Source organism: Varroa destructor, unplaced genomic scaffold, assembly GCF_002443255.2.
Source record: "Varroa destructor unplaced genomic scaffold, Vdes_3.0 BEIS01000004.1, whole genome shotgun sequence".
NCBI classification, from domain to species: Eukaryota; Metazoa; Arthropoda; class Arachnida; order Mesostigmata; family Varroidae; genus Varroa; species Varroa destructor.
Window position 1 is genome coordinate 29,063,207 of NW_019211457.1, and position 19,087 is coordinate 29,082,293.

General features: G+C 43.4%; 1 protein-coding gene across 16 annotated transcripts in view; it reads left to right on the top strand.

Moving 5' to 3' along the window:
* Positions 1-14,236, top strand: part of LOC111248935 (uncharacterized) — a 165,133-nt gene extending 150,897 nt beyond the window's left edge. For all 16 annotated transcript variants that reach the window (XM_086989108.1, XM_086989110.1, XM_086989119.1 and 13 more), the window contains 3 exons: positions 10,634-11,091; positions 11,240-11,533; positions 11,793-14,236. In XM_086989108.1, coding sequence (XP_086845234.1) covers positions 10,634-11,091; positions 11,240-11,533; positions 11,793-11,965 — 925 coding nt within the window. In that variant the 3' untranslated portion in view covers positions 11,966-14,236. The remainder of the gene's footprint in view (positions 1-10,633; positions 11,092-11,239; positions 11,534-11,792) is intronic.
* Positions 14,237-19,087: the final 4,851 nt, after the last annotated feature.

Consider the following 19,087-nt stretch of genomic DNA (forward strand, 5'->3'; position numbering starts at 1 on the left):
GGAGAGGCGCGATGCTGTTGCCTCTATTGGTTCTACAAATGTACGTCTGACATCTGCTTCACAGCTTACACTTAACAATAGTCCATTTATTCAGTGGGAGGCAGGGAGAACGGGGTACGTATTTTCGAAATTCGCCACTACCAGTGCTGCTGTTGCTGTAATAGCCACCAGCCTGCCAGCTGCGAAGACGACCATACCAATATGCTGTTATCACTGATGACGCTAATGTTGTCGGTGCTGTTGCTGTTGTTGTTGCCATCTAAATCAACGACTCGGACATCAGCTCAGGCGCCAGCAAGACGAACAGCGTGAATCTGCCTGTCGTTCAGAATCGAAGTACTTCGAGGTACTGTGCCAGCGTTTTTCAATCCTCTATAGCACATGATTTTTCCCTCTTCTTCTCTTTATCTCCCCGTACCCCTCGTTCCCTTTGCTGGTTCCACCAGCGTTAATGCTATATTATCACGATAGAAGACGATAGTGCTCTCGTTGCTGGTGGCGTCATTTATAACAAAAGCGTTTTGTCGAGTCCCATAAATAGGGGACGACTAGACAAATGCTATTGACCACCGTTACAGAAGAGCTGAATTTGTCGACGCGCTTCTGCACAACCAATGAGTCGATCAGCCGACCAGTTTCCCCGACCGATTCATCCCCAGCGCCTCTCGTTCTAGCCGGGCACAGATCAATGTCGACAACTACAACAAATGCTACAACCTGGCACAACTAATGCAGTGCTGCTCATATAGCGAGATTACAACAACGTCGGATGACACGCGTTGTTCTACCGACGGCGTCAGGAAGTTGTGCCAGAGAGAAGAGGTGTTGCGCTGTTAATTCAAAGGAAAGTCGCGAGTTCTCGTACGCGAGCGCCAGCACTTCTCGAGGTCGTAGCATCGGAAACATAGTAGCAACGTGGAAACTCCGCGCGGTACAAACGACAGACGAAGTCGGATAGGATTTTAATCAACGACAAAGAGGATAACTTGCTTCCATTGATGTACATATGTATATATGTATATATATATATATATAATAGAGAGAGAGAGAGTATATATATACACATAACAACTTATCTATTTTATAAATATATTGCCGCGAATATACTACAGTAATCGCGCAATGTAATTGGCCAGTGACGAGGTTCTAATATCTCTAAGTATTTTTCACATCTGTGATGATCTATATGTACATGTAAGCATGACTACTTCTGTTGTTACGAAACCCCCTCGACACTGTTTGTTGATCCCTTTTTTCCACTGTTTCCATCGTCGAAGACTTACGTCACCCTCAGTTCTCGTTGATCTAACCTTAATTTAACGTTTTAGCGTGCGAAATATGTCTACCAGACCATCTCTCGGACCTGCACTCGGCGATACGGCGGATCGGTCGGGTATAGAAAGTAACCATAACACTAGTATATTCGGTGTGGTTCTTTTTCCAGCCAAATTTGGAGACGTCTGTCTGTTTTTCCGTTCCGGTGTTGCTTCTTGGGTCTAGACTTTCTGTCACGGACAGCTAATGCTTACGTAAAAAATGAAAATCGCCGCGACATGAAGCAGCTCCGAAGAACCTTCGGTGCCCTGTTGAAGTAATAACCCATACCGAAGGCTCTACAAATCGCAGATGCGGCTGCGACGAGAATCTGTCGCGCATGGCACAAGAAATTACTATACGTAAACAACATAACACGAGACTTTTTGACCATCCGGTCGCAGCAGACGGCTCTGGCCTCATTAAGATGATAAGGATCTGCCATCGAGGCATCGGGCGATGGGTCGCCGAAATGGTCGCCGTGGAAGGCTACACACGTCCGATATGTGTGTTGGTGGTAAAGAATGACTCAGCCGTCGTTGAGGGGAAATAGCACAGTCAACGGGACGGTTTCAGTGCGTACTTGTATTACGTTGCGTACGAGAAACTAGCGTCGCTGAACGATCTCGTCAACAGCATCGGTCGATAGGGGATGTTTAAAGGGATTCCAGTTCTCTGAAACTTGAATCTCAACTGTGTACGCAGATATGAATAGAGAACTGGGCGAACAAACGGATGGTTCTGGATATTTATCGAGTGCTTGTTGAATACGCCTAGGTGAGCCTCGTCTTGCTGCTAGTTTTTTTCAAACATCAAGATAGAAGATAGGACCTAAGGCCTAGATGGAATACGTCCGGGTGGGAACGGAGCTTCCAACGTTAAAGGTACACACAAGCTGCTTAATTTGCCGTTCTATGATTATGCGTTAGTTGTCTATCAGAACAATGGCTAACATTTTTCCCGTCAGCTTAACCCGTGCGAGATACGATAGACCAATAATACGCCTCGGTAGCTTAGCCGGGTAACAAACTCCAACGAGTAGCATCTTTTGATTACGACATATATTTACAAAAGCGGCACTTCTATACTATTTTTTTTCGTTACATTCTTTATGCGACATTAGGTATCCTTACAAACAGACGGGCGTACCATTAGCAACTAAATACAGATACACCGTAAGCAAGATAGCTTTAAATAGGTGTTATTATTATTATTATTATTATAGAACATGAGTAGTCAAAAAGATCATACCTGTTACTTACTCTCTCTCTCTCTCTCTCTATATATATATATACATACATGTATATATATATGTAAGAAAGTCATTGACTTTGCGTGTCGTAGACGCTGGCCAATACAGAACGAATCAGGTCGCTTGTTCATTTATTCGTTGTCAGTGTTACTCTTCGGTTTTCGTTCCTTGTCGAAGGCACGCGCGTGATACGAAGATTCAAGCAAATATTGACTAGCATTCATTGTTCTTCTCGTGGTCATCGTTCTTCAATAATTCCGCCGGAATCGCCGTCGTCGTAGCCTCGCTCGCGAAATAGCGCGAGCTCTGCTTGAATTTATTTATTCCCTAGCTGCATATGATATCTAGTGGATTTTCTCTCAATTCAAGTATTAGTTTGCTGTTTTCAACGCAACTTCATTACGGCTAGCAGTTCGAATTCGACTGATAACGGCATCATTTTACGGGTACCAATACAAATCGTCATAGCAGACGTAACCGTAATCTCAAGGGCCTGCCGTTGTTGTTGTGTTGTCTTTTCTCGATCAATTGAACAACCGATTGAACCTGACTAAGGACCAATGCTGCCGCGATTGCTGAGGCAACTTCATTTCGCGAACGCATCACCGACATTGGTTTCGTAACTTTGGCGTGGCTGTCATTATACGTCTAGCAGTTCTGCTACCGCTGTGGCGGTCAATACTCGCCGTGCGGCTGCTGCCATCACCACCGGCGGTCACTATACGATTAACCATAAAGTATTGTGCGGGCAAGATACTACGGCGCGAGCAGCAGAATTCGTTGGTACTCCGCGAAAAGACACTCGAACGAAAACGACGTCTTATCCAGGATGACGCAGTCTTCTGTTAGTCAACAGATGGTGGCCAAAAGAGTGGATTTGTGACAGCAGATCGGCGGTGGAATCACCTATGGTTGCCTAGGACTATCGTCCACGTTGCCGGCCGTCTCAGCATTGCCATGCTGCTGCGGTATCGCGTACCCCACTAAGCACCTGAGGCTCCAACACTCACTTCGCTGCTGCCATAATATTCTTACAAGACACGGAGGAGGAAAGCTATACGCCTGTCACAATCGCACTCTACAGCAGAGTTGCGCCGTACAAATAAAAACGGTCCACGCAAGATGTCAGGACGCGCTCAGTTATTTACATAGCTTTGACGTTTACTCGTCTCCGCTTCAGCGATCGGTGTACCGCCATCGTGGCACACCGCAGACGGGCGCTGACATCGAATGCGTTGATACTGGTCCGGTGTGGCTTATAGTGGACACGATGGAGATGAATGGGCAGCAAGCAGCTTGACGAAGAACTCCTTTTCTGTATCCGCTCTGCGATACAGCTGAATGTGCCACTGCAGCCGAAACCGCCCATCAAAACGTAATGCTCGTGGGCGCTCCGAGCCCGTCTGTCCTTTTTCGGAGTCTTTCCACCGTCCTCCCAGCCATCATCAGAAAATGAAGGAAACGGAATAGGAAAAAATAAAAAGGTTAGATATATTGATTGACTAGTGTGTTGAAAACGCCGTCGTGAATGCATGAAGGTAAGTTGACATTGAACGCTCGTTATTTGCGGAGTCAGGTTGAATTTATTGAAATTAGTTTGTTAACGCTGCTTTTGAAGAGATGCTAGGGCAAGAAAAAGGGAAAAGTTACAACCTGTTGGGGGATGCCCACTTTCCCGTTCGCGAAATTTCCATTGGCTGAGTTTCGTAGATAATACGCTGTACCTGCGTCGCCTATGGTGAACAAGACGTTCCGTGAAAATTACACTCTTTTTCAAAAGCTAACGATGCGCGGAGCTGAGCATAAGCTATCGGTTTCTTTTATTCATATAGACATGTCCGGATCAGAGATGAGTTCGTTCGGGTTCGAACCCAGGCATACATAGATTTTGTTTCGTGTTGGGAGCCAACCAGTTAGCCGTCTGACGGAATGTCTAGCGACGATACCCGACGTAGCACAGATATCGGACAACACTGTAACTTATTAATTCGGAGAAAAATTACACTAAATCACTGTATTGGGCACGGATTTCATTCAGTAAATTGATTACCCTAGGAGTGTTCGATTCACCCCCTGAAAGGCATCAAGGCGCCAGGTCGTAAGTTACTTTTTTCGTCTGCTCCGTCGCAGAGCATGTGCGCGAGGATCGGGCTTGGCGCTGAAGATGTTTATCGGATGAAACCGCTGGGCTCTGCTCGCCCTCTTTTTTTAAAGCTGAACCAGGGAACATTTCTGAGGCCAGTATAAACTGCTTACCCGTGTTTAGGAATTGCTTATAGCAGCAGGCGAGCAAAGGAGCGGAATTGAATGGAAGCATAAACGTCAGTTGCAAGCTTACATGGATAAGTCAAGTAAACCTAACGTTAATGCTGAAAAGCTCCTTTAAAGCCCAGTAAATTCATATGCGTTCGCATTTAAGGAAACAATTAATGAATATCATGTACAGATATTGGTTAATATTTATATTTGTGTGATCGATTCTATCTGTCGTGAATTTTCGACCTGCTAAACAGTGTCCTAAAATGACAACGACGGATCTATCGTCGTTCCTCTGACGCAACAATTTCTCTATAGTACCACTATTGACAAAGAAAATTCCCGCTCCTCTTGCGATTTCTTGCTCGAATAATTTATTAAATTAGATTATTTATAAAACGTTTTTATTTTTAGTAACTGCTCTCATTGCCTTAGTACAGTAACGCTCTATATGCATGGTTTCTGAGCGAGCGAGTGGCCGAGCCTATATAATATTACTAAGCCTAAAGTTACTACTTATCGTTCCGTTCCGTGAACTATAATATGGTTGTTGACGGTATATATAATAAACTAGTGGCAAATAAAACGTTTAAATAATGACAATTCTGGCGTACATCATGCAGTAAGTTGACGTATTGTTATGGCAGTCATGGGTAATTTTGTCTCTCGAAAAACATAGGTATGCACCATGTTCAAGATATAGATGGAATAAGGTCGACGTCATTAGGATTATGCTGTAAATAAGAGCAGATATTTGAATGAAACTTGGTAACTTGTGCCGATAGAGAAATCCTATATGGACTTGTTTATCTAATATATACTGTTGTTCGCGCCTTCAGTTCAGGGCTTGAACGACTCACAGGTTATTTCCTAGAAGTTCTTTCCGTGCTAAATTTGCGACTAACTTTTTTCTATAATAACCATGAATAAGGTTATATTAGTACTTTTAGAGTAAGTGAAGGAAATTTCACTTAAACACGTGTCACACAAGAAAAACTCTAGCGGATTCAAGGTTTGGGCCCAAATATTTAAGAATATAGAAAGTATAAGGCAGAGTAACCATTGGAACTGACCTAGACTAACCGGTTGATACTCTTTTATCAGAAAATGGCCACTATCTAAGAACGAAAATTTATCGAGATCATTAGAACTTATTTCTACATTATTTTGATGAATTTTCAAGCTCTGCCAACGGAAATTATTCTTATTTCACTACATAGAAATTTCCCTCTGATTTTTCGGGAGCCGTATTAACATAGACCGTTAAATTTTAACGCAGTTTCATTTGGCGTAAATTCATCGGATTAGAGCTAGTCTTTTAAGCGTTTCATAGAGTTTCGAAAACTCCGAATTTATTATTCTATTCTGACGTACTATCGGCAGAATGTACGTGAGTATACGCCTGCTACAGCCCGCCAGAAGTTCCCTCAAGTTATACTGAACATATTTTACAACTATCTATTGGCTAGATAGGCGTTGCCTTTTACACTATAAACAGGGAAAGTTTGTTTATGGCTGGTCAAATTGTGCGGGGTTAACCAGCAGCAGCCTGATTGATATTGATATTGGCCTGATTGAGCCTGATATTGGCTTGTCGAAAAGGTATTGACCGATCTTCTAGCTAACTAACTGGCTTTAGAATAATATATCTCGTGTAGTATTAATCGCGTCGAGCCGGTTGTTCGTGTCGCTTTGGATCTGTCAGATATGCTGAGATTGTTGCAGGGCCTCTGTTTAGGCTTAAGATAAAGCGCCTTGACAACGAGTAAATTTTCTGAAAAACCTCGCTATATTTTTTAACAGTTTTATTACAAAAAAGGTCCGACCGATGCTGCCCAGGCCCATAAAAAGAACTGTACTGTTTATGATCAAGGTGCGTTATCGAGAGAAACGCCCTAAAGATGCTTCTGCCGCTTCCGTTTTAAAAATTTCGATGTGAAGGACGCTCCCCTTAACGGTCGACCAATTACGAAAAAACATCGGTGAGCTTATTGCGAAGGTTGAGCAAGATGAACACGTGGCTAGCCGCGACATCGTTGACAAAATAAACATTTCCTACTAAATAGTTTTCAGCTAGTTCAAAGATTACTACGAATCGACGCTAGACAGTTTACTCGAACGTATTTTGATCTGCGGAAGAAAGTCCACAAAAGCGCAACAATGTCGAGCTACTTTTAAAGCAAGTGATTACTACCGATAAAAAGTAGATCACATGTAAAAATAGTGTGCAAGATAAAAATGCGCGTCATTCTTTTTACCATGACAATGCCAGGCCACGTACACGTTTAGCTACCCGACAAGAACTGAGAGAACATCGATGAGTAATCTCTACGCATCTGCTCTATAGGGCGAATCTTGCGCCAGCAGACTATCATCTGGTTCGATCTCCTCAGGACCCGTCTTAATGGTGCTAATTTAGTTTCATCGGAGGCACGCACAGATTGCTTACCATACTTTTTCGTTTTACAGCCGTGGCGTTACCAGAAAAATGAGAGGTCATCGATCAAAATGGCCGACATTTCGGTCAGTGATATTATATTGAAATTCAAAAATACATTTACTACAGTTTCGGCTTAAAAACGGTCAGTATTTTTCAGTGACACTGAATAACGCATAGTTTGTCAAACACAGGTGTAGGTGGTTTTTCAACAGTTTATTTTTTTGTGTTACATGCCATAATAGGTAATCCACATATAACCAACATTCATTGATTTACGGATAAACGGGACGTTGATACTGTCCACCCGTGCGCACTTTACCCTTGTTCTCTTACCCAAACAGTAAATCATTTATATATGAAACATTATTCCTGCAGATGTAATTTGAAAAAAAGCGAGAGGAAATAAGAACCGTGCTTTTAAAATGGATTTCATCATGTCCCTTTCCAGGCGAAGGCGCAAAACCCAATCGAGACCCGAAAAAGGTCTCAATAGGCTCATATGGACAGCAGAACCTTATAGCAGTACAATAAAAAAAAGGGGAAATATTACTTGGGCTTTTTATCATCGTCGTATTTGTCATTTGATATGGACTTTTTCGGTGTTTTTTTTTCTGTGAAATCAAATATATCATGTGTATGATACAAGTATGCCAGGGTCCACCAACTCATGTGTTCGCAAGTAACTGCTTATAAAAACACCCGGATTATACCGTTGCAGTATAACAGCTTAAGAATAGGTTATGGATCTCGCTACAAAGAAACACTCAGACTCCTTTCGGCTATAATCACGATGGGAAGTGATGGCTAATTTTTTTTTGTTCACGCCCTGTGGGTGCTACAAGCGTGACCTATTCGATTCTCGTGCGTGAGACGGCTATTACCTGCTAGATTTAATGGGAACATTCCACGCTAAGTTATCGATGGCGCTTGGCTAATGTTAAACGTCTTTTGGCGAACTCCGGTGCCCCTGAGTGATCCCTACTATCTAGCACTTATCATATATATATATATATATAAGTCCTAAATTACCGACTTGCTCCGGTCAGGAAAGAAGTATTTGTCACTTTATGGATGGTGTTCATCAACCCAGTTAGTGGCTCCATTCATTGGCGCAACCAAATACACCATGAATTTTGACAGCCTACTTATTGTCCTGGTAAATGCAATGTTGTCTCATTTGTAACTGAAGATCAGCTCAAAAAACCCAATCCACGGAATCAAAGGCAGATTTTCTTTCGAAGTCAGCCACCGGTTCTCTATTCTATAGATTTTTATTTTTTGCCATCATAGTCTGCCATTATTTTTTTTATACCTATGCAAAATCAGTCTATACTAACGCAAATAGATCTACTATAAATTTGTCAGATTACTGAGAACCTGTAAAACGTGGAGGTAGCGTTAAGTGGTTTGTTTGTCTTTTACTTCGGTGAGCTGTCTAAGTAATAAACAAATATAATGAGTTTTGTAGTAGATGACCAAATATATATCTTATCTATCTATATTGGTAAATGGAGTAGATAACACAAATATTTGATATGCTCGCACTATCGTGGAATTAAACCGATTAGTACCCTATATATATATATATATATATGTATATATAACGCACATGGCAACTATCCCGTTGAATCGGATCATGACTATTAACATTATTATTACTGTCATTATCATCGGCGATATTATTGTGGCTTGCCTGATTCTACTTTTCAAATAGCCCGCCACAACTGAATGTAGACCGCGTTTCTCCGAATTTGCGGGTCCCATGCGTTCTATTGAGCAATTCAAGTAAAAGACGTGAGCGTCGCCCGTCGTGCTATCGGCTGCCGCTCAACGGGTAAAGCACGATTTTTGCTTTTTCTCCCCGCCGCGACATTACTGCCGTATCGTATCGCAGCAGCATTCGCCACGGCCTCTGTGCTATGTCGTGAGGTTATAAGGGTCGGTCGCAATTTTTCTTGTGGGTATTCTATTTCTGTTTTCGTTTTTGTCATCGTTGTTGCCGTCGAGAGAACCAAAGAAGGGATGTGTACTCGTTGTATATTCTTTACTTTTTTTCTAGGCGCTACAAAATGAATTGAAAGTCTTTCCCGTCCCGCGACAACAGCGACAAGAACCGTGACGGTCTGGGGGCCAGGCGCAGGCGACTGGGCCACGCATCTGGCACACGCGATGATTTGATAACGACACCACAGCAAAAGCAACCGTAATAACAACAGTGATGACAAAAGTCACGACCCTCTTTTGTAAATTAAGCTAAACAAAGGATAAAATAAACGAAGAGAAAAGCGCTCGCTGCGTTTTGTCGCACTGGGTGGTGACAGCTCACTTTGTATTGCAAAGGTAACTTTGAAGCTGGCACTTAACTGGATATGTCCAGCTATTGCTATTAATGTTGTTCTGATGTCAAATTATCACTTGGTATTGGAACTTGTTTCCGAAGTAAATAATTCTCTGGATTATGTAAATGTTAGATGCTGCGATTGCAATGTGTAAGCATTGTCTGATACGGCACTGAGCTAAGTTACCGAATGCAACACTGGCTTGAGGGGGCGCTCGACCACGAATTTTCGACAATGAAGCTAGTTAACTACTAGTTAATAAAAAGCTTCGTAATTATTATACAGAGCCGATCGTAGGAAATGGTTAAAAGCAAGGAGTCAATAAAACTTAAGTGAAAACAAATTCGTCTGATTTTTGCAAATTCGTAGGCTAGCTGCCTATTGTTAAGCGCTCTCAAAACATGAACCATAGTCGTCTGTAGTCCAACAAAAATACGTTCCATTCATATGTTATTCATTATCCTTTCGCGTCGTCCTGACCGCCACCTCCAAATTAAAGAAGGACTGACTAAATCAGTTCTAGAAGCTACCAATATCCTAGACTACTCTAGATATTGTAATAATGCTGCTGGCCGTATTTGCCTCGAATCGTTATCCGCGCCCTCCAGAGTGGCTCACTGGACGTTATACTGTGGTTGACATGTTTATTAACGTGATCATTTTCAATGCTGGATGACAGACTTCGTTAAAATACAACATGCCTCCATTGGTTTCGCTATGATAGAAGTAATCCATTACGGCTCCCTACTTCTGTACAGTAGAAATATTAGTGATTAGTTCGGATGCGGCTCGAGGGACTAAACCTGGGAACATTGAGGTGGTCTACATTTGATACAGACACACCTCGGTCCTGCTGGAAAGGCTGGCCGCATAAGCATTATATTTGTTTGGCCATATCGTTTTTGTTTGGCTTCTGTGTATCTGCATAGAGCAAAGGCTACCAGAAGCTTAGCAGAAAGCAACAACTAGCCTGTGTACTGTGTGATCTGTGATCTAATCGTTTGTCGTTCAACTGTCCATGCCCGTTTTCAGTGCCCTCTCAATACTGCAACAACAACAGCAGCAGCAGCAGCAGCAGCAGCAGCAGCAACAGCAGCAGCAGCAGCAGCAGCAGCAACACCAACAACAGCAGCAGCAGCAGCAGCAGCAAACAACGCCGAAGAACGGAGCTTTATCAAACCTGTTCCTCAGCCAGTCGATCTTTGCCGCCGCTGCAGCCGCTGTCGCCGCTCAACATCCGCTCGGAGCACTCAGTCCGTTACGCCTGGCTCCCGGCGCGGGCGGTCTCGGCCTTGGTCAAGCCGGCCTTGGAGTCGGAGCTGCCGCAGGACTCAGCGCGGGATTGGCGGGACTTCCTGGACTTTCCGGTCTTCCTGCAGTACCCCCCGTCCAGCCATCAGCTGGGTCTCCAGCACCGCTCGATGGATCGGCACTCGATCTCAGCCTCAGTCGATCAAGTTCCGTGTCAAGCCACGGCTCCGTCTCGCCCGGTAAAATGTTTGCCAGTAAACATATGCTAGAGGAGAGAAAAATAGCTTTTTTCTCATATGTAGTTGATTGCAGCCAAAGATAAAACGCTCTTGTCCTAGAACCACTCATTATTAACCCTGCATTTCGTCGCAATTGTACTGTCCATAGGCATCACCCCATTGGGGCTTCTGCCTGGAAGCGCTTTGGCCGCAGTGACTCCTCTAGTATCAGCACCTCCTCCATCTCTGGGCGGATCGACCGCATCGGCCACGCCCGCATCTCCCTCTTCGTCCTCCCTAGCGCTTCCATCCTCGCCAACCTCATCACCAACCTCGACGACCCCACTCGATTATCGAGTCGAGTCCTTGAAACGCCGAAAAATTCACAAATGCGACTTCGAGGGCTGCGAAAAGGTCTATACCAAAAGCAGTCATCTCAAAGCGCACAAACGGACTCATACAGGTAAGCCTCAACGGGTGGGCTTATTGTCAGCTGAGAACCTAAAACAGTTTTAGAATACGAATACGGTCAGCTGATTCTTGTGGTCAGAGGCGTTCGGTCGAAGTTGTGCGTCCCCCAAACGAAGCTGTTAGCTCATAAGCGTTTTGCAAATCTCAGAAACGCAGGGCCAGCTAAATCCAGATTGGCTGCGTTGGAAATAAGCCTAATGTGAAATTTCGCAGTAAACTGTTCTCATTGAGTGTTCTTTTTGTCGTTGCAGGAGAAAAGCCTTACACGTGTACGTGGGAATCATGCACGTGGAAATTTGCGCGTTCCGATGAGCTGACTCGGCACTACCGAAAACATACCGGTCAAAAACCGTTCAAGTGCCACCTTTGCCAAAGGTCCTTCTCAAGATCCGATCACCTATCACTACACATGAAGAGACATTAGTCATCATCAATGCGACGTCAATGACTGTATACGACATCATTTCCTAATATTTGGCCTTAACAACTGGGAGATCGGTCGCTCCTTCGCTATTCAATAACGGATGTCGGGGTAACAAAGGGAAACTTCCTGTGCGGCCAAAGATTGAGCATCATCGTCTTGGCACTCGAAAATAATCTGAGGTCAAAGCATCAAGCGAGGCAGATCATGATCAAGCTGATTTCACTCGTAAGGCAAACGGCTATACATGTTACCGTCGTTGCACTGGAGTATCAAACGTAGATGTCAGGTGTGATGATCTGACATTTTCTATAGGCGCGAAAAATAAATAATCCTCTATTATTTTCAAAGTTACCGGTCTTAGTAGTAGAGATTGTGGTTAACTTTGGTAAGTTCTCAGTATGCGTGATATTCGAGGCGAAGCAGTGAAAATCGTAGGGGGTACGAATACAACCAAATACGAAGACAGCTGTAGGTGTATATCTGTCCCCGATTTACCTCTACTACGTCAGGCATATTCGGACGTATGTAGGTGGGCCAGTGCGCTCTCAATTCGGAGCTCACTGCTCGGCAGATCTCCGGCGTCAAGAACGAGGTCAGGTCAATTTATATAATAACATCGCGGCGATAGTTCTCATCTTCTGTCTGTATAATAAATGTACATATGATTGAATAATTGAACGAGGGTAGCAAACGGTTATAGTAGAAGTCCAATGAAGCCACCGTGCAACCGCGGTCTCTCATCAAATAGTTGTTATATTCATGTTTTAACGAGTCGTTCGAGAGCCTAGGCAGCACTTGCTAAAAGTCAGAAATTCGTTAAATTTGAGTTCTTGCTTACGTGCGTGCAGTCGGCTTCACGTATCGTATACTACGAATGAGCATACCAAAAATGCACAAGTTTTAACCAGGTCCTTTGCTTTTGATAGTTTTCTACCTAGGAATAGAGGGTGATAGTTTGATCTGATGTGTTTTTTGTAGTGCCTAGGCTCCCATTGCAGCGGCTCGAGTTGAGCGCCAACCCGTACGATTTTTTTTGCAAATTCTATATATAATAAAATATAATATTGATGATAATAATGTTTTGTGAGCGTCCTAGTCCCCTGTTGCAAGTGGGTTGGCCTCTTCTTTGTACAGGAACATATATATATATATATATATATATACATATATATATATATAAAAGCCAGAGGCAGAGGAAGAAAGAAGAAAGATTTACAAAAATTAATATAAATACGATCAATCCAGAAATAGTAAAAGAAACGTTCTTCTTTTCCCGGATCCAAACAGACTGACATACTCAAAGGTAGGAATATAGTAGCAATTTGCATAGGAAACAATTGCGATAGCGCTAATTGTGTATACAATTAAAATCGGAAAATGTAATACCGATACTGATATATGATCGATACTTAATATCGATATGGGGTCTGAAATAAAAAAAAGTGGGAGCGAAGGAGGGCAAAGGCATGACAGATCGCGTGAATGGAATTGCGTGAATTACTGCACTATTATTAATTAAAAATGTGACTATTTCTAATGGACCAATAGCGGAAAGTCACGATCACTTTGAATTGAAATTAATTCTTTTCGAACGATTGCGGCAGTCAACTGGCAGTACTATTAATGAGTATTGTAAAATGAGGATGTTCTTGTTTTTTGCCTTGTTCTCCGATTATATCGACGAACTCATGTCCGAAATACCTGCTAATAACAAAAATGTATACGAATGATTTTATCGGTGCCCCTTGCAGAGTACAAAGCAAAATGTTTGTATAGAACATATAGAAAATGGCAGAGAGAAAACGTCCGACAAAAACGCTGCCGCCATCTTGGCTAGCAGCTGATGCCGAAGCAAAATTGAACGCAGAGATATAAAAACTGTATATTATGCTAGTTTATATATATATATATATATATATATATATACATATATTAGATAAATAACAAACTACAAATAAAGTCGTAGTAAACGACACGAGTAAAAGGACTAATATGAGAGAACTATGGAAAAATGATATCGGAACCCAATTCGTTGGCTAAGAGGAAACAAGGCACGTGAAGCCGACCGATTACGCCAAACTCGCGGTGTACGGCGAATCAGTAAATGCTAGGTCCGGGTTATGTTGGCCAGTGCGGCAACGGGGCAACTCGAATGTATTTTATTTATCGAAAAACTAAGAAGTACACACACATACACATACAAACATACATACACAGATGAAAACCGCAGTGACAAATAATAAATTGACGAATGGTATGTTGATAAGAAAACGTGTTATCTATATATTTTATGCAATCGAACTTTCTAAGCGAGCTAAACATATAGAAATACAACGCAGACAGGATCATAAGCGCAAATCATGCTCTTAAGCGGGCATTTTTCGTAGCGAGTAAATTATCAGTCATACTTTCTGCATGGTAGATGTTAATCTGAGGTAAATCTTTTCATCAAAAAATAATTATGCGATATCTTGAGGTCAATTTTTATCAGTTGAAGTAAGCAGACGAGTGACTAGCGTTCCTTTCGTTGCCTTTGTTAGGTAGTCCCAATATCTCTCAGCCCTTTGTTAGGCCTTAGTGGAATGGTCGAATGGCCTCAGTCGAAATTCAAAATCGTGAATAGGATAAACGGGCACTCACTCTGTCAATGATGCCGACCTAACCTCTGCCTTGTGCCATACCCCTGAGGGAATAAGACAACACAGCGAAAACGGCGACTAAATAGAATCAAAACCATAATTGCGCTGACAACGAACATGTCAGCGCACTTGTCCTATGATTCTATAGCCCTCCATATGTTGCCCTGCTTTCTTCACCAATTGAGGGCCATGGAACACGTAAAAGGTCACCGGGCGAAAAATGTCATTCGAAAACATCGGCCGCCAGTATAAGCAACAGCTGTGACATCAATGGAGACAATAATAGGTATAAGACAAAGACGCCCCTTTCCTTTTTTTCTCTTAATGGTGAGGTGCCGTTCCTGCAGTATCTGGACATATCAGGCGTGGATAGGCATAACAAGCGCACGCATAGGGTCGCGGCACGCTGGAAATTCTACAAGCGGAAGATAACTAATCCACGTCTTCTATCCGTTGCTTCTAGCGTGTGTCACCGCACCGCATCGACCTGTACGGGGCTTTTAGCTCGTTGTGTGGCACCGTGTCACCATATAGATTTCACGCACCCACTGTTCTTGCGGTAGTACGCTTGATATTAACAATCACGATGGCAATAACGGCGTCCCATCTCGATGCTCGCACGCCTGCTACTGCTTTTAACGGGTTAACGGCAGTTTCGGGTACCACCGGCGCTATCATTTTTCGGGTTACTGCTTCCGAAACACACATTTGTCAGTTTGCAACTTAACGGTTGCGAGCAACGAGACTATACCGGCTGAGCTCGCCGGTAGACGCTGCGAAAGGCGTACAAGCAGGTCTCGAGCTAAGACGGCGCTTCTTCTCAAAGAAAAAAGAGATTACAAAAACGGGAGTGGTGTAGGGCACCATGCAGCGTGGTGTGGTCCGGACTGGTCAGGATGTTTACGGTCCATCCACTGTGAGGGGTCGCTGTATTGCTGAGAGATTGTTACCGTTCACCTACCCGGATGCGTGGCCGGACTGGAGGGCTGGGGGGAGGAAATTGTTCGTTGACCCAGTTGAAAAATGAGTCGAAAAACAAATTGAAGACAGACGACGGACCAAGTTTTGACGCGTGTCCGCTAACATATCGTCATTGAATATGATTTGAGTCGTCCAGCCAACATCGACAGATATCACCGAATAATCAACGGGTATACTTAATACGTGTTACATCGACATAGAGACGACATATGGGGTGGGAGGGGGACGGGCTGTAGACACGAAACGAGCTGTTCTGCTTTTTAGCGCACAGCACCAAAACAAATTGTCAACCCAATGAGGAAATACATGTATATAATCTTCCATTGTTTAGACTGAAAAGCCGGTAAAAAGGTTCTTCGTATAATACAAAGTTGGTGCAAATCTTTCAGGTCATGCTGTTCACATATTTTAGCTCGCTCGTGGTACAACGCTTTCCTAGCACTCACAGAGCGTAGTCCATCATGGCTGGTACGATACAGACACCCAGTAAGAATCTTAATGCATATTTATATTAACTTTAATATAGTCGTTGTGACTATATTACAGACAAGCAAGTTGGCCCATATAAATTAGCTCTTGTTAATGGATACCTTGTTACTATGTCATTCAAAGCTTTCTCTTTCATCGGACTTCACCACTCGGAGTGTTACCGTATATAAAGGTAAAATATCTACGAATTAAATAGATCATAAAAATACTTCAAAAGTTTCCGAAGGACGCTCGTTCTCACGTAAAAACTTCATGGATTGTGTAGATTGTTCTCCTAGGCAAAACTGGATTAGCACACATATATAATAGAGAAAATGTCCGTTGTGATGCTTTCGAGTTTCAGTTGTGGCTGAGCAGTATTTCCAGTGACATTGAGTACCAACCCTCAAAACCTTAACTGCCTAAACACAACGTTAAGTTAATAAGATGTCTATTACAGGTTATTATATTATTACAAATGTGGGACCTCATCTCAGGTTTTCGATGATGCATAATTCAACAAAAAGATCCAACGTCATATACATGTATAAAAAAAATAAAAAAAAAAAAAAAAAAAAGAATACCTAAAAACGTTAATCAGTTGTTGGTGTTTCTTTGACACCTGTCACCGATCCTACTTAATTATGTCATAAAAAAAAAAAGTTTATAATCTAATTCCGTTCGCAAACAGGCACCTGCACTAGATAGGATTCCTTCCCTTGATTTAACGTTGGCCTTCGTCTTAGCGAGGTTCGTAGTTCAAGATGGCTGGGCCGATTCATGCCAGCGTATTCCCGGGACACTGTACAATAGCGTAGGCCATCGTCAAACAGAACGAAATCAAAAGCAGACCCCACTGTAAGAGAGATGCTGTTAGCCGTAATACCCATAATAACTAGATACACTATTGTGATTGAAACCGACTTCGGGTCTCATACTTTGTATATACTAACTAACCTAATAATTAACTAATTCGTTATTTGTATTATGTGTCAAGTCAAGGCTGCCGGAATTAAAGCGGGGTCAGATCTGATTGAATTGTCCGTGACCGCCGATGATGCTGTATACAATCATTTCAATTTGATGGTACTACCACAGCCATTGGATGTCCTTTAGCAAAGGCTGGGAATCCTGAAGCAGCCGAAAATCACAATAAAGCCCATGATTCCACAGTGACTCTTGCCACCGATTAGTCGAAGCGGTTCGTGTGAGCGAAACTGTCTATTGAAAAACGGAGAAGTGACGCACACAGATTCTCTGTCGTACGACCTCTCTATCAAATAATCATTGAAAGTCCCTTATCATTGAACGAAACCTATCGGCAATGGAAACCATGGTAATGTAAAAGGCATTTTCAACACACGAGACTAGAATAGTAAATCTCGTCTAATAACTTTGTTTGCATGAGTTCATATTGTTCGCTCATTCAATTATCTACGATTACTAAGCAGTTAATTATAAAGGGCGACATTACAGGCAGGGGTGTTTATTGGCAACACATGTTCATGTTGCGCATGGTGAGCCACAGTCCACTATTTGGCACGTACGATCAATCGCGCTTTGGGACTCTTTGGCGACAATACATTGTGCCGTCAATCATCAAGACGAGGCCTAATCTCGGTGCGGCTTCACTAGCCAGACGTTACTTCACTTTCGATTTGTGTGCTTATGTGTAAGCCTCTATGTTGGTAAGTGCTAACTGTCTTCGAATGACATCAATGCCGCCAGCTGTTGTATTTGTCGTAATGGTGCTTATCTTCATTCGTTGCGTATCTGTGTATGTGTGTGTGTGTTTCTATGGGCGCTGGTGACTAAGCGCGTGTGTGAGCGCCCGTGTCGATTTGCCTGTCCGCGTGTCTGTCGCTGCAGTCGAAGAAGATGAAAAAAGGAAGAAGAAGCAAAGAAACAGAATTGTGAACGAAAACCAAGTTGTACGGGCCGTTAGGTAAAGCTGCTGTTGTTGCCGTCATTATTGGCTAGCTTTACCAATGCTGTGTAGCCATGCCATTACCACGTGGAGCCGGCGCTAGCGCCCTAAGGACCTCCGGTGATCCCGGAACATTGGTCCGCACTGCAGCAGAAAACAGCATTAGTCGTGCGGTGACTTTATGGCTTGCGCGACCTATCGGCGCGACAACAGACAGACAACGGCCTGTAAACCAAGATACTGGCGCGACGCTGTGGTAAGCCGACGTCCAAGGAAAGCAGTGACAGCTGCTACATAGGGCGCCGCTTTGGGCGCGCGTTTTGGCGATTGTTGTCGTCACTCTTAGTTACTGTTCCTTCCAATTCGGCATATCTACGATTAAGCGCGTCTAACCGCATCCGGTCCGGTAGTCACAGCCTTCACCGTTTGGTCACAGCAGCTTGTCATCGTAATGCAAGCCACCGTTACATGTTCGTGGCCGAAGGCTAATAATGAAGGTAAAACCAATACAGCAGTCGCTGCCACTGCAGCCGTAATTGCCTTCGCTTTGTCAGCGGCATCAAGCGTCATCTCGACGATGAGTGAACGAACCATCGTCGACTAGTGGGAGAACCTAACGAAGCCAAACGACAGTCACAAAAATGAAGCGAAAAAAGATGGCCTCACTTCAACAATAATAGCAACAACAATGAAAAACAATAACATCGCGCACAGCCGCATCGTGCGTCGATGGTTCAAAGGCGAAGCCGGCCAAGGGGGTTTCTCGCAGTTACCGACGGAGCCGCGAAAGCCGGACCGGGTGTGATAGTGAGGTTGGGGGGAGACTGGCGCGAAGGGCTGCGGGCAAATCGTAGTGACAAACGCGCACAACAACGACTAAAACGCAAGAAACTTCTCTTTATCATGACCAACGTAAGAATGGCGACCATGCATGCAAATGGGTACCTTACTTCAGTCGATACTGCGTAGCTGACGATCTGCGCAGGCAGTGCTACCTGCAATAGCAATGAAACCAACGATCCCGCAGCCATGGTATCAACAGTAACGTCATTAGTTACTACGAAAACATTGCTCGTCAGTAAAGACCAGTCTCTAGTGGACAATGAG